Consider the following 17,117-nt stretch of genomic DNA (forward strand, 5'->3'; position numbering starts at 1 on the left):
AGAAGGGACGGTGGGGGGACAATCTTTGCTATGATTGGTCACCAGAAACATTTCAGACCAGCCAGTTGGACTCTTCTATCTAAAGATACGCTAACCAGGCCTCAGGACCAGCCTTTTCCAGCCTGGAGTGGCGATGACAGAGACGCCGTTCTCCCTGTTACAGTGAGTGGAGCATCAGTAGTATTATCAGTATTATTCTGAAGTTGCTATTTTAGGGTAAAACTTTTGTAATTATTATATTTCTTGAAAATATTTAAAATATAATACTGAATAGATGCATTTTAGGGCACCTTTAAAAAAAGACCTGATCAGGGCACATGAACAATAGATCCACGTTAAGCAACTCCAGAAATTTGTTCAGCTAATAAATAAAATAAGATGTATTACTGTGTTTTGTCTTGATAATAATTCAACAGTTTGCAACATTTGTTAGTAATTTAATTTAACATTTGTTATTACAATAAATTTATTTATCTATTAATTAATTGTAATTACTTTCATATTTCCTTCTTTTATCATCCAGACTTTGCTGAAGGTGTAAGATGACACGCAACTGTAGAATTATACACACAGGGTTCATAGTTTACACTGTTAAACAGGTTGGTGGTCCAAAAGCACTTCACCCGGTGGCATTTACCGTTAACCTGAATGTTTATTTTAGACGACGGTTTGTTTCACAGTAATTCTACATCATATTTAGCTGTTTTTCACATCACTGACAAATTGGACGTTTAAAGAGAAAGCAGCTGTCACTACTTTTATCAAAGTATTTATCAAATTAAATCATGTTTATTGTCACGTCACATTACACAGGTGTAAAGGTGAGTGAAAAACTTGGGTGCATCGTCCCTCACAGTACAAAAAAGAATACACATTTACAAAATAGAAATACTGAATACTTACACATAAACGTATACTATACATATACATACTATACACACATTATACACACTCTCTATTTACACTACTGCACTGGTAAAAGCAGTTAAATGTACAGGTTTGATATAATCTGAATGTTTACATTATTTACAAAAGACACTGGATGGGTGTGAGTTCAGGTGTAGTGTGGGTGGGGAAACTCTCTGTGGGTGCAGTGTGACTGTGCATAGGGTTTCCAGTAGTAAGTGCAGGGTGCAGAGTGTGTGTGTATGGGGAGGAGGTGTGATGGTACAGATGAGGTCCACAGTCCACAAGCTATTGTTTATTCAGCAGCCTGATTGCTTGAGGGTAGAAGCTCTGTCTCTGAACCGGCTGGGCAGCTGTGAGAACAGGCAGTGGCTTGGGTGGGTGGAGTTCTTAATAATCCCGCTTGACTTCCCGCTAGAGGGTGTGGAAGCTGAACCTCGATGATGGGCTGTGCTGAGCGCACCACCCTCTGCAGAGCTTTCCGCTCATGAGCGGTGCAGTTCCCGTACCAGGTGATGATACGGCCCGTCAGTATAGGTGTAGAACGTCCTAGTATACAGGGTTCACACCAAACCTCCTCAGCCGTCTAAGGTAGAAGAGGCGCTGTTGTGCCTTCTTCTCCACCTGTGGGCCGGACCGCTGGCTTGATAAGGTCTGAGAGTTTGCCACTACTGTTGGGATTGTCACAGGCACAAGATCTAGTACTTAATCTTAAACAGATTTTAAATGCACAGGACTTTTATTTTAGAAAATAAACAAAGACACATATTACAAACAGCTGAGAGAAAAATAATGCTGCTGAAACTGAAAATTATTTACCAAACTAAGTTATAAAGGATAACAGAAGTAGGAAATTAAAGAAAATAAGTCAACTGCACTGTTGGACTGTTGGTGGAAAACGTAAAGCTGCCAGCTGACCACCAGCTTTGCTGTTATTGGGCCAACAGTGGTCCGCCATCCTCTTGCAATCAGGGTCTGCCCTTTCTATATATTCTACATATCAAGTTCTGGTGGATTCATAATGACGCTATACAGACCGCATTACCCAGGGGGCACTGCCTGATTCTGTCCATTGAACAAACATTATATATATTATTAAATATTATATTTTTTAGATATATTTGTGTTATATATTATATTAATATAATATGTGTATATATGGTAAATTAATAGGTTTGCAAATAGATTTCCCTTTGAGTAAGTATTAGTATAACACTAGTCTTCCTCTTACAGCACTGGTTATGGTCAGAACCTGCACGAGGGGCCCAATAAAGCCTTACCTCCTGATCCATGGGCCTCAAAAAGACCTCCTTACCCCCAAAGTGGTCTTCTGCAGTTGGAAACTCTGAACCTCTTCTGAAAACCTTCTGAAAATCTGTGGTCCGCCACGGCAGGCCAACAGTGGTCCGCCATCCTCTTGCAATCAGGGTCTGCCCTTTCTATATATTCTACATATCAAGTTCTGGTGGATTCATAATGACGCTATACAGACCGCATTACCCAGGGGGCACTGCCTGATTCTGTCCACTGGACAAACATTATATATATTATTAAATATTATATTTTTTTAGATATATTTGTGTTATATATTATATTATATTTATATAATATTTGTATATAATGTAAATTAATAGGTTTGCAAATGGATTTCCCTTTGAGTAAGTATTAGTATAACACTAGTCTTCCTCTTACAGCACTGGTTATGGTCAGAACCTGCACGAGGGGCCCAATAAAGCCTTACCTCCTGATCCATGGGCCTCAAAGAGACCTCCTTACCCCCAAAGTGGTCTTCTGCAGTTGGAAACTTTGAACCTCTTCTGAAAACCTTCTGAAAATCCGTGGTCCGCCACGGCAGGCCAACAGTGGTCCGCCATCCTCTTGCAATCAGGGTCTGCCCTTTCTATATATTCTACATATCAAGTTCTGGTGGATTCATAATGACGCTATACAGACCGCATTACCCAGGGGGCACTGCCTGATTCTGTCCACTGGACAAACATTATATATATTATAAAATATTATATTTTTTAGATATATTTGTGTTATATATTATATTAATATAATATGTGTATATATGGTAAATTAATAGGTTTGCAAATAGATTTCCCTTTGAGTAAGTATTAGTATAACACTAGTCTTCCTCTTACAGCACTGGTTATGGTCAGAACCTGCACGAGGGGCCCAATAAAGCCTTACCTCCTGATCCATGGGCCTCAAAGAGACCTCCTTACCCCCAAAGTGGTCTTCTGCAGTTGGAAACTTTGAACCTCTTCTGAAAACCTTCTGAAAATCCGTGGTCCGCCACGGCAGGCCAACAGTGGTCCGCCATCCTCTTGCAATCAGGGTCTGTCCTTTCTATATATTCTACATATCAAGTTCTGGTGGATTCATAATGACGCTATACAGACCGCATTACCCAGGGGGCACTGCCTGATTCTGTCCACTGGACAAACATTATATATATTATTAAATATTATATTTTTTTAGATATATTTGTGTTATATATTATATTATATTTATATAATATTTGTATATAATGTAAATTAATAGGTTTGCAAATAGATTTCCCTTTGAGTAAGTATTAGTATAACACTAGTCTTCCTCTTACAGCACTGGTTATGGTCAGAACCTGCACGAGGGGCCCAATAAAGCCTTACCTCCTGATCCATGGGCCTCAAAGAGACCTCCTTACCCCCAAAGTGGTCTTCTGCAGTTGGAAACTCTGAACCTCTTCTGAAAACCTTCTGAAAATCCGTCCAGACATGTTTTCATTAATCTGTCGGTTTGCTTTCAAGTGCTCCTCGAGGGCCAGGGAGCTCAGAGGCTCGTGTTTCTTGCTCAAGCTCGAGCTGTAGTGACTCACATCTGAAAGTGGCTTCGGTTCAAACTGGGAAAGAAAAGTGGGTGCGGAGTGGGCGGATGACGTCACCTCCCGCCCCGAGCTGTAGGACGACTTAACAGACCGAGAGCGAGACTCACAGCCCGGGTGTTTTTCACGTCGCACGCACACCGTCGGTACCAACGTTGAGATCATGCTGGCTCGGCGCGCGAGCGGCAGGGCGGTACGGTAGACGGGCTTTCCTGCTTGAGCTCCGCTTTTCATCCATGGAGCCGCAGCCCGGCTTCTCGCGCGAGGAGATCAACAGCACCGTGTGGGAGGTGCCGGACAAGTACGTGCGCTTAAAGCAGATTGGGACCGGAGCCTACGGTACTGTGTGGTGAGTTAACCCTATAAGCTTCTGCACGAGCGTCCCCTGCTTTTATACAACAGTGGCAGCCCTTTTTTAGCTGATGCACGAGCTTCCTCTGCTTCTTATGCAACAGCTTCTTTTTCAAGCAGGGACAGTCTTTTTTAGCCCCTGCACGCTCCTCTCTGGAGTTTCCTAACACTGTGTGTATCATGCAGACTCCAGGACTGCTCTCGGGTTGCACAACAGCACGAATTTCCAGAAATTCTTCTTATTAATAATCTTATTGCTATTATATTTCCTAGATTCTTCATAATAGGGGTTTAGAGCACAGCCCTACAATTGCATTGCTATGGAATAGCTTCAGGGTTGTCTAATTGCACAACAGCAATAGTATCTTTATTAGATATGCATTATTATTATTATTAGTAGTAGTACCAATGGATTATTATTTATTGTGATTATCATTATTATTAGTAGTAATAGTAGCAGTAGTATCGCACTACAGGTTCCAAAGCATTGCCTTGCATTCTCTAGACTATCTGACTGCAAAATAGCAAATATTTTATGTATATATAATAATAATTAATATTAATATTATGATATCCTAACATTGTACTATTGTACTGCCTTGTTGCATGACTAATAGAACTGCCTTAATTTTTCATGCATTCCTATTAAGGCTTTTCTGGTTTGCCTCACAGGCTTGTTTTAATGGATTACATGTAAAGCTAAGAGGCTGCATTAAGGCCTGCGCAGTGTCTTCCCACTAATGGTACTGTGACACTGTGATAAGCACTTGTTTGGACGTTTCTCCTCAAGGCCATGCTTGCCTGTTTATGCCCCTAATTCGCTCTTGTGATTATTTCGAGAAGTTCCCCCCGCCCGTTTCACTTACTGTAAACGGAGCCTGGCTTTTGTGCAGCTGACTTCCATGTTCTTATGGTTTGTTTTCTTTGGACGTAGAGCCTGCTATCGTGTTTCCGCTGGTATGAAGAAGTATCAGTGGCGAGAGTGGGGCTAAAGCCGGACACTCTAAAAAAGCATTATTCTTTTTTTTATTATTGTAAAGTGCTTGAAAGACATGGCTTCAGCTGTCTGCGTTTTTGCTTCGGTCATGCAGTTTCAGTGGCTAGTGGCAATGATTCACAAACAATGCAAGTGAAAATGTGAGGAGAGCTGAGGCAGTTTCAGTTCTGCCATTAAGTAATTGTGTCCAAAAGCATGCTTACAGCACGAATGCAGCCTCATGGCAGGCTGGATCCCAGCGATTGTCGCTTGTGTACTTCCTGTTAGGTGCTCGAAACCACTGAGAGACAAAACCATCTCAAAAGGAAAAGGGGCCGTGAAAACCATGCTGTTGTTTTAACTGAATTAAAGCACGGCAGTGCAATAAACTTGCAGCCCAGACTTAATTTTATGCATTAACTAAGTGGTTAGGAGAAAGATCTAGGGGTGGGCGATATGGGAAAAGTATAGTATCATGATACTTCAACACTGTAAGACATTTAAAGTCAGGCAAACTCATGTTACTTACATTTCTTTACTTTTTTACGTCTCAGTTTAATCAGCAGTACACACTGAGTTGACCCTCAAAAACATTAGTAATTGAGCTGCAGCTGAAACTGATTTGAAACTGATTTGAAACTGTGGCTCCGCCCCTCAATCCATTTACGTTTTACTTCCATCTGTAGATTTAAACTCCCCGTATCACATAACATTCTCAGACTGGGGTTTTAACATATGATCTCCTCACACTTGATGAGCAGCAGTTAGACCGTAGGGCCGATCTAGAGCTGTGAACTGTGACAACTACATACAAACACAGTTCTGAGTAAATTTATCTTCCCCTTCTTTCTCATATACAGCCATGTACATAGTTTCACAGCTCTGGAGTGGAGCACCTGTCAAACTGCCTGCTTGTTAAGAGGCAGGAGTCATAAACTCAAATCCCTTAAAAACCACAGCCCTCCATGGTCAGGCGTTTGAGAATAGGAAGACCTCCCCGCCATGTGATAGGGGGAGTTGTAATCTGCATATGCGAGTAAACAGTAAACGGATTGAGTTGAGGGGGCGGAGCTACAGACTAAACATATTACACAGTATTTGAGGCTCAACTCAGTATGTATTGTTGACCAAACTGATAATTAAAAAATTGAAAAATGAAAAACTAAAATTAAAAATGTAAAAACAAGCTCTTTAATCAGTTTTTCATTTTTTAGAGAACACATGGTCGACAACAGAATTTATCACCATATTTGACCAAATCTACCAACTTAACAGGAGTCCTACATGTAAAAAAAAGTAAGGCTAAAGGCAATACACCATATGGAGTATACGATATGTGTGCTACATGTAGTATACCCCAAAAAGTACCACCAAATAACCTCTACACTAACATGCACCTTTTACAGCCGAGGTGTCTGACGAATTTCATACGAATCGTCTTGTTTCTTGTTATGCCTCTTTGACATGAGGCAGCCCACAAACACCTACACTCTCAACACCCTTCAGGCAGACGCGATTTGACATTTACTCAAGGCAGCGCTTTATATAAACAGTTCCAAGCTCTGAAAATACTCCTGGATGTCCTCATAGCACTGCAAGCTCTTACCTGTGTTACAGCCCCTGTCGGGCAGCCGGGTCTGGGGATAGAACCCACTCTGACATTCTGTCACAGCCTGACCCTGTTCACTGTATTCACTGTTTATGCAGGTGTTTTAGGGCTGTGGAATGGCAAGAACCTGGCGATATGATATGTGTCATGATACAGGGGTTACGATTCGATATGCTGGGATATATTGCAATACTGTATCCCTGCATTCACACCGCAATCAATACAGTCGTCGGCAGGCGTTTTCACCAGCGTGCAGGCAGGCAGCAGGAACAACTAGCAGTATGAACATACAGAGCCTGTTTACAACACTGACATAAACTTTTATAATATTTGAAAATAAGATAAGATAAGATAATTATTTATTAGTCCCACAGTGGGGAAATTCACAGTGTCACAGCAGCAAAGGGACAGTTAGACATTCAGATGCAAATCGTAGATAAATGACCAATATATACACAATATAAATAATTGAACTAAAAAAAACAATATTATTTACAGATTATTTACAGAATAAGAAACAGCTAATAACCTGTGGAGCATGTTAATTTACTCTGAATCGCTGGATGTTTTCATAAATAAGCAGCATTTCCTCTAACAAAGTGAGGGAAAATTGTCTTGTGAAAATACAGAACCCTTCTCAAAAATGATCATTCTACTATGGATACGAGAGAGACTATCTTACTGACTGTTGGGGCTCTTTTGTTTTGTATGTTGTTTTTTTTAGTAGATAAACAAACAGACAGTACTAATAGATTACCAAGGGTACAACATTCCCCTTTACATGAGAAAAGGTTATAGAGAAAACACTTACACATAAGGACACTACTAAAAAAAGTGTCCTTCTGAATAGTCATCTTTACACCACCTACATCTACATCCTCAGTTCTGTTCATGGCAGATTCAGCTGAAAGTTACTGAAATAATCTAAGAACGGTTCCCAGACAGAATTAAATGTACTGGTTTTACCTCCCATTGAAAACCTACGTTTTTCCAATTGAAGGCGATCCATAATCTCCTTCATCAGAGCTGAGCTAGTTGGTGGTTGTTGTTGTTTCCTGTTCAGTAATATCAGTCTGCGGGTTATGTGACAGTGCTGGGTTAGTGGTCTTAATTCCTAACAGAGCTGTAGCCTGGTCTGGGTCAAGGGGTTTGTGCAGAATGTCTGACAGGGGCTGAAATATTGTAGACCAATAACTTATAACTTGGTAATCTAAGAACATTTCCAAAGCATATGTGCCAGGGAAGCTGGTTCTTGTCCACATCGGTTGCAGGTCGGGTCTGTTGGTGCTCTTGAAAACACTGTTACCTCCATCTTGCGAAAGGAACAAATCTTCAGTAGGAACCAAAGTGGGTGGAGTAGTTCTGAGGCAAAACGAGGACCTGTGTTTTAATATGTAGTCGCCATCATGCGCCACTGCTCATTTGCATAAAGTTAAGCAGAGCTCAATTTGATTGCAATGATGAATTCGACCACTTTGGGTGGTCATGGTGGGCACACATGGTATGCAAGGCGATATATTGCTTTTTGTTTTTTACATTTTTGGAAAACTGTCCAAAATACGGTAATATGCATAAAATCTGACTTTTATCCAATCAGAACAGAACAGTACATTATACAACACTGACATCTAGTGGTCAGGGCTTAAACACAACACTAAATGAACCAAGTCAAGTCAAGTCAAGTCAAGTCAAGTGGGTTTATTGTCATTTCAACTACATACAGAGTACACAGTGAAACGAAACAACGTTCCTCCAGGACCATGGTGCAACATAGACAGTGCATACAAGACACAAGTGCAACACAAACAAACAAGTGCGGACAGACAACACAGTACAGACAGAGGATAACTGTCTTCCGTCATCTTTGCATTTAAAGTATTTATTAAAAATTGCTACTGTGTTTTTTGGAGAATCGATACAGTATTGCTCAAAATAGGATCATGATTCGATTGCGTCAATATAGTCTTTCTCTCCTAGATGTTCTAACTCCAATTTTATGCTTCGTAACTCAAGATTGACTTGACCTGCAAGCACCACCTGCCTCCCAACCCAAACAGTACGATTTACTTACTCTGTACACTGAACCCGTTTCATCACGACTAGTCAGATAAATCTTACAAACAAGTGCTGCAGAAAGTCAAAACAGTTTTGGCCACAATCAGCTTTTGGCCTCAATCAGCAGAAATACGTTTGGCGTTTGGAGAAAAAATAAAAAGAACACCATGCCAACTGTGAAGTATGGGGGTGGATCTACCATGCAGGGTTGTGCTGCTGCCAGTGACACTGGCAGTGTTGTAGGAGTGCTATGAACAATCACAAGGTCACATCTCGATAAAGCTGGCAGCGTAATTTCTGCATTAATACTTTATTTGAAGGCTGCCTACATAGGGACTTCATAACACATGCAAAAACACTGAACACTGACATTATAAAGCAGTACATGAATATTTATAAACAGCTATGCCAGTATGATCTGTGGTGTAAATTATCTGCAAAATAAAGTGATGGACATATGTTCTGTTTATAACACCGCTATGAAGCATCATTTCTAATGGAACGTTTTTACAGACAGATCTAGTTAAGATTAATGTGTTGGATAGTAAAGTCCTGTGAAGGATTTCGATGCCCATATTTTTTCTGTACATTTTCCGGAGGGCATTTTTCACAGATTCAGAAGAATGATGCACCATAACTGAGTTACAGATGTTTGTCATTTTAGTAAAAGGGCTTTTATGTAAATTTTGCTAATACAACATATTTTACTCTTTCATCCTGCAAGAAGTTACATAGATTTGTTTTATTTTTATCTTTAATGCTAATTTATATGCCTTAATGCTAGTCTATAATGCTGCTGCCCAGTATCTCCATGTTTGTCAGTTTTTTCTCTGTACACTGTGTGAATAATACTGGATAAATGGACAAATAGAAATGCTATGAATTACTTGTAATAAGCTCTTATTTTACATTGACTTCCATTCAAAGTTTAGAACATTTTTGTCATCTCCAGTAAAGTCACTATTTTGGAGATACATGTTTTTTTATTGGACAGCGGCGATATATAGGTCGTCTATCAATACGATGTTACTATTTCTGCATGTTAACAGTGAGTGAGTTGTTTACCCTGATTATAGAAAACTGCACAGTACCGCAGTACGGTGAGTAAGAGTACATAGCAGTGCTACCCAGTGCTACCTTATTAAACAGCAGGAAGTCTATACATATGAATATTTCATCCTCTTTTTATTGCTTTTACAAAAAAGGGCTTGGGCAACCATGTTCTAAAAACTGCTGTGGTTTGTGCTGTAGAGACAGCTATTGCTGGAGTGTGGTTACCTTTCTCACCACTGTGTCACCTCAAACTCTGCCTCCCTTTCTGTCTCAGCTCAGCCATCAATGAGAAAACCAAAGAGAAAGTAGCCATCAAGAAGCTGCACAGGCCCTTCCAGTCCGAGATCTTTGCAAAGAGGGCTTACCGGGAGCTGAGGCTGCTCAAGCACATGAAACACGAAAATGTAAGTTCTGTGTTCCCTCCGTGTTTTCTGGTCCTGCTTTTATTGGATATGTCCTCGAGCAACAGCGCAAGGAGCGAGGTCTCCAACAGGGCACCAGGTGGCTCATAAAACGTTTAACAGGACTCGCGCTGCTGTCGCTTGTCCTCCAGTATCAGGCCTTGATGACAGAAAATTACATGTAGCTGATTTTTTTAGATGGTTGTAGCAGGAACGTCCATTACGAAATAATCACAATGGATGTATTTATAATGTAATTAATATTCATAAGGGAATTACTGAAACGGTTTAGCCCCGCCCATTTGTACGATGTGTTTCATTAGGTGTGGTAGGACCACTTTTTGAAAGAGAAACTCATTTACATACACTGATCAGCCATAACATTAGCACCACTGACAGATAAAGTGAACAGTGGAGTCTGTCAATCAGACAGCAAGTGAACAGTCATCTCTTGAAGGTGATGAAGGTGTTAAAAGCAGGAAGAATTACCAAGCATAAGAATCTGTTGAAGACTGGGTCTTCAGGCAGATCTTATGGATTTTTTCTGTGCAGTATGCAGCGGTCAGTACCTACCAAAGAACAAACAACTGGTGACAGGGTACCTAAGGCTTATTGATGTTCTTGGAGGTCCCACCCTACTACTTGCAGGACTTGCTCTAAGGATCTGCTGCTAAAGTCTTGGTACCAGATACCACAGGACACCTTCAGAGGTCTTGTGGAGTCCATGCCAAAGGGTCAGACCTATTGTGGCAGCCTTTAGCACCTATTGTGTAGGTCCCGCTTATGCTGCCACAATAGGTCTGACACCTGGGCATGGACTCCGCGAGACCTCTGAAAGTGTCCTGTGGTATCTGGTACCAAGACTTTGGCTGATCTTGGGCATCAGTTAACTGGATTGATCAGATAACTATTTTTGGTACATAAACCCTCACAACTGAAGAGCAGAGCATAGTGTCCCAGGTTGTGGTGATAGTTGGTAAATTGAATTTCACCCACTGGGATAGAATTAGCCTATTTGAAAATCTAAACAAGTCTGATAGTAGCTAGCAGAAATACCCTTTACTTCTTAAACTCGTAAAGTCCCACGTGAAAATCCACTACTAATAAACATATCTGGAAATTACACAGTTATAACAGTGAGGAGCTCAAGGGGACAGATAAAAATACTTTTTTTTTTACGTTTTTGAGAGATTAACCCTAAGGGCGGCCCGAAAGTGTAATTGCAAACGTCTATTACTAAAGAATAGCCCCAGCAGTTTGTACAGAAGCCCCTGCAGTTACTGAGTAATACACATTAGTGTGTAATAAGCCTTTCTGCCCTAAGGGGTTATACTGAATAATAAGTCAGGGGGTTAAGGGGTTAATTTTTCTGATGTATCTGGAGGGCTCTGCTATAGTACAAATGGCATACTGTCTGCTCAAGTGTAACATTGACGGTTTCCAACAGGAAAAAACAATTCGATCAAAACATGCAGATTCACACCTTACACAGGAAAATGCATCTGCATGTGAAATCAGACGGCCTGTCTGCCACGGTGCTGCTGTGTGACAGTAGGAATGTTGCATGGCAGTGTGAAAAGAAGGCAGGAAAAAGTATTTTTTTAAGTATATTTGCTACCATTGCATAGGTGTCTCAACCTCTACAGACAGTAGCTCCTACAGTCACAGCCTCAGACTTGTAGAAATTCTCTGATATACAGTTGGGGTTGGACGTTTATATCTGCTTATGAATGTCATGGAAATATAGAGCTTTTAGTGATTTGTCAATGATTTTTCAAAAGCAGAATGAGTGTACAACCTATTTAACCCCCTAACCCCCCTAAGACGTATTACACTCAGTAACTACAGGGACTTCTGTACAAACTGGTGTAATAACACTTTCGGCCCGTCGAAAGTCCATAGGCTGTTTAAGGGGTCAGTAAAGAAAAACAAGAATTTGGGGGGAATTTCTCAAATCAACAGTCATAATCATACATACAAGGTCGAAAGTATGCATGCTACACACCTAATATTTAGTCAGACGTCCCTTAGTAAGTCATCAACAAGCCATCAACAAGCTTCTGGTAGAATTCTGGTTGAATATTTGACCGCTCCTTTGGGCAGATTTGGTAATTGTTAACTGTGTTGGTTTCCAGGCACTGACCCGATTTTAAAGCACAGTTCACATATTTGTGGTAGGGTTGAGGTCAGGACTTTGGGAAGGCTATTCCAAAAGCCTAATGTTAGCCTGCTATATCAATTCCATTACCACATTACCACAAACATCCCCTTTGATGTGTGTTTGGGGTCATAGTCCTGTAGGAACACCCAGTACAAGTACACTGTCCAGGTTCCAGCCTTATAGCTGATGGTTTAATGCTAAGGAATTGTGAGGCTCTTTATTATTACGTCCACTTTGTGCAGTAAAACAGCCCCAGAGCATGAGACTACCACCACCATGTTTAACAGTTAGTGCAGTGTTCTTTGGCTTGAATGTCTCACCCTGACTTCTCCAAACATGCCTATAGTCATTGTGGCTAAAGCACTCAAAGCTTGTCTCATCGGACCATAAAACATTCCAGAAGACTTTTGTCTTTGTCCATGAGATCATCTGCACACTTTCGTTTTGGTTCAAGGTGTTGATTTTGGATCACGGACTTCTTTAATGGACGTCAGCATCTCGGTCCATGGCAATGTAAAACTCGCTTAATTGTAGACAGCAGCTTCCAGTTTAGCTTCCAGGACTTTTTGTTTTCTATTCAAGACATGCACTATCTATGGACAAAAGTATTTGGACATGTGCTCATGCTTCATTCTTTCTTCCACAATCAAAGGAATTAAAAAAGAGCTGCTTTTGTTGGAGTAACTGTCTCTACTGTATAGGGAATACGACTTTGTACTAGATTTTGGAGCACTGCTGTGAGAATTTGATTGCACCCTACCTCATCCCCCAACTCATCCCAAAATAATTGGATGGAGCACCATCCATCATTCCAGAGAACACAGTTATTCCACTGCTCCACAGCTCAATTCTGGGCTTTATACCCCGCTAGCTCAATACTAGGGAATAGACAAGCTGTGTGTGTGCATTTACATATATGTGTCAGCAATGGGTGCAACTTGAAGTAGCTGAATGCATTCGTTAGAATGAGTGTCCACAAACATTTGGACATGTAGTGTATGTTGTACAGTCATTCTGTCCCAGAAAAAGTTACCAACCAGTCTTGACTGGTAATGTCTTGCGTGAGGCCAGGTGCCGAAGATCAGCATGTCTGATTCATACATGGTTAAAAATCTGGCGTCATCCCTGCGCTCAAGTTGAGACAGGAGCTGTGTGGAGTAGAACAGGCTGCTCCTTTATTAAGCTGTATAGGTGGGCTTTGTTATCGTACATTTCACTGCCTATTGTTACACTTTCAGCTATCAGATGTCAATCATCTGCAGTCTTCTGCTGCCCTATCTGCCCAACAGGATATAAAGAAACCCCCAGCTAGCTGCACAGTGAAGCCTGTGATTAGCTTCTGCTTTAAACCCTACTTCTCTTTTCCTGCCTGATGCAGGTGATCGGACTGCTGGACGTGTTCACTCCCGCCACCCGCCTGGAAACCTTTCAGGACTTGTGAGTACAATTAGATTCTGTATGTTTCCACAGAGCAAACCACAGGTTTTGCAGGTTGTAGCCAGTCAGCTCTAAAAATAGTGCCAGATTTCCTGAGAATCACTTTATCGAATTAGAATCACTTTTTGGCCAATTTTAGAAATGCAAGAGCAGTACAGGACAGGGCTCTGGGCCAGAGCGAGGAAGGAAAATAATGGAGCTGTTCCAGAACAGAACCACTAATCTGGGTTCTCTTTTACCAGTGAATCGTATTGTTTTTGGGTTCCAAGCAAGACGTGTAGTGACAGTATGCTGGCTAATGATTGAGCCTACCCAATCAGATGGGGTGAAATATTTTTTCATCTGCAGTTGTAAGATGATGAAGTTGGATTTCAATGTTTTCAGTGAATGTTTTTTTTTCTTGCCTGTCAAAATCATGAGAAGCCATGTGGTCACTGCCCAGCGTGCCATTTTTAATAGGGCCAAAGCTGTGCCTTGGGGACCTGTAAAGTGTTTTTAACCACTTAGCCAACCTTGTTGTGTCATTCTTTTTTTCTATAATTTATTTCTAACTTTGCCCCATTTACGACCCAATTTGAAAGGCTAGTTACCCAACCCACACTCAGGGCAGTGGTGGCTCAGTGGTAAGAGCGCCGGGCTATTGATAACAGGGATGTGGGTTTGATTCCTGCAAGGCCCTTCACCCTCTCTGCTCCCCGGGTGCTGGAGTTGGCTGCTCACTGCCCCTAGTTCACTAGTGTGTGTTCACTACCACAGATGGGTTAAATGTGGAAGACACATTTTGGTGTAAGTAGTAGAGTGACAAATACGTGCACCTTTACCTTTTTACCTTTTATGGGAACTCCCCATATCACAAGCAATACCCCCAACACTAAGAGGGTGAAGACTAGCACGTCTCCTCCAACACTTGTGAGGCCAGTCATGAACTGCCGCTGATGCTGTATCGCCTGCTAACAGATGCCTGAGCTGACAAACATCACACTAGGAGCGGTGTGAGGAGGAAGTGTCATCAATTCACCCCTGAATCTCGGACTCCGGGATTCGAACCGGTGATCCTTAGTCCACTGCACCGCTCAGAGCCCCCGCGCAGAGTTCACATAATTGGGGGGTTGAGTGATTCGCCTTCCAAATTGAGTAGAAAAAGGGCTTACATTAAAAATAAATGATTAAAAAACAGTTTCTGTAACAAATGATGTGGAAACATTTTTGCCATTTAACAGCAGACAATTTAATTAAGATGAATTTTTTTTCCCCATTTCAGCTACCTGGTGATGCCATACATGTACACAGACCTGTCCAAGGTTCGAGGTATGCTCTCAGAAGACCGTGTGCAGTTCCTCGTCTACCAGATGCTCTGCGGACTAAAGGTAGCCTCACAGTCAGGCTCTCAGCTGCAGTCAGAGCTGGCTGAGCTGGCGTAGAACAATGCCTAGACTCTTAACACTCATATTAAATCATAGTATTTTTTTTACACATTCGTAGTTGAAGCATAAATAGTTTTAAATGAAGCTTCCAGCCTCTTCTGTAACCAGATCCGGCTGAAATCAGGCTGTTAAATAGTCAGACTTGGAATGACTAATGTTCGGGAGACTAACTCTTGTCTTTTTTAATCTCTCTCCACAGTACATTCACAGTGCTGGCATCATTCACAGGGTGAGTGTTTGGCAGTGAATAAACGGCATCTGTCAGCGATCACGATTTCAACACATGGTTGAATTAAAGACACACAGCAAGTTCTGACTTCTCTCTCAGGAAACAGAGGCCGACGAAGAATCTTAAGATAAGAATTGATAAGAATGGGCCTCATTCACCAGCGTTTTCTTATTTGGGATTTGTTCAGTCTGTGAGGACAGTGGAGGATACTGGTGAATGAGGCCTGTTGCTCTTAAATGCAACTGTATAAAAATGTATAGTTAATTATGTTTTATTAAGACAGTCAAAATTTCAAACACTAGGGGCCTTGTCTTACACCCATCGCAATGCTCATTGCTATCTTACACCCTGCCAACAGTCTACTTTCACTCCTTTCACCTGCGTCGTTTAAATAGCAAAGGTTCTTGTGAGTATATGTACCCCGATGTGCGTGGTGGTCTCGAAATGAGGTGTGTTCAGGTTCATTTCTGGTGTATTGCCATCTTGGCGGCGGAAAACACACAAGTTCCTGTCCTAGTCAGACATTCGTTGCTATCTTCACAGTGAATTGTCAACACAGGCGTGTGCCCAATGCTCATATTCCCCGGCTTGTTACGCACAAACAGATGTTTGGCTGCCAGCTGGCAGCTATGCAAATTGTACATCAATAATAAACAGAATGCAAAATAAAATAACATTATGTTAGAGGCGAGGAGATGCACCGCTTCCAAGACTTATTGAAATAGTAATCCACCAAAGTCAGACCACACCTGGCTCTTAAAGGGAATGGCGAGTGACACACTGATTGGTTTATTGAATGTTACTCCCAAAACACACCCATGATTAATTAAGAGAGGCGTACTTTTTCATTGTTACGTTAGCAAAGACTCACCGACACGCCCTAAAATAGGGCCCTTATTGAACGAGCACTTATGCATTAACCTCTCTGAGTCGGAAATCACATCTAGGTTTCTTTGACAAAAACAAACTGCTTGAATCTGCGAAAATTGACCAAATATCTACTTGGAAACAGGGATAATGATGTCATTTTGTAATAAGACGCTTAGAAATAAACAGAATTAATTATATTTTCCTCTTCATAAAGTGGTGCAATGGCTGTTTAATCAAGATTATGCAGCATTTCTACATCATGTACCAATGTAACCATTGATAATGTAGCCTGTTAGCTTATCATAAACGACGTGGACACATTTTTCATTTATATTATTTGATTAAATCTGTGCAAAATGAAGGAAAACCAGAATCAATTGTCCTTAGAAAATTCACTATATGGACAAAAGTATTGGGACGCCTGCTCATTCACTGTTTCTTCTGAAATTAAGGGTATCAAAATGAGCTTATTCTGCTTTTGTTGAATGAAAACTGTCTCTACTGTCCAAAGAAGAAGGCTTTCTACTATATTTGACTATGACTACTATGATTGAATCCAGCATCAAAGGCGTCAAAGGATTTTAGATGATCTCCACCACATTTCATCCACAATTCCCCAACTCATTTTAAAAGTATTGGATGGAGCTCAATCCATCATTCCAGAGAACACAGTTCTTCCACCGCTCCACAGCTCAATGCTGGGAGACTTTATACCCTTCTAGCCCACACTGGGCATTGGACAGCATGGTGTCAATAGGTACATGTTCATCTGCTCC

At 41.2% G+C, this 17,117-nt stretch overlaps 1 protein-coding gene across 1 annotated transcript in view; it reads left to right on the plus strand.

Annotated features, from left to right (window-relative positions):
• Positions 1-3,838: 3,838 nt before the first annotated feature.
• The window catches only part of mapk13 (mitogen-activated protein kinase 13), a 29,023-nt gene continuing 15,744 nt past the window's right edge, over positions 3,839-17,117 (plus strand). Inside the window, exons 1-5 of the mRNA XM_072681448.1 lie at positions 3,839-4,124; positions 10,094-10,223; positions 13,760-13,818; positions 15,080-15,185; positions 15,442-15,471. Of these exons, the coding sequence (XP_072537549.1) occupies positions 4,012-4,124; positions 10,094-10,223; positions 13,760-13,818; positions 15,080-15,185; positions 15,442-15,471 (438 nt within the window). The 5' untranslated portion in view covers positions 3,839-4,011. The remainder of the gene's footprint in view (positions 4,125-10,093; positions 10,224-13,759; positions 13,819-15,079; positions 15,186-15,441; positions 15,472-17,117) is intronic.

This window comes from Salminus brasiliensis, chromosome 6, assembly GCF_030463535.1.
Source record: "Salminus brasiliensis chromosome 6, fSalBra1.hap2, whole genome shotgun sequence".
NCBI lineage: Eukaryota > Metazoa > Chordata > Actinopteri > Characiformes > Bryconidae > Salminus > Salminus brasiliensis.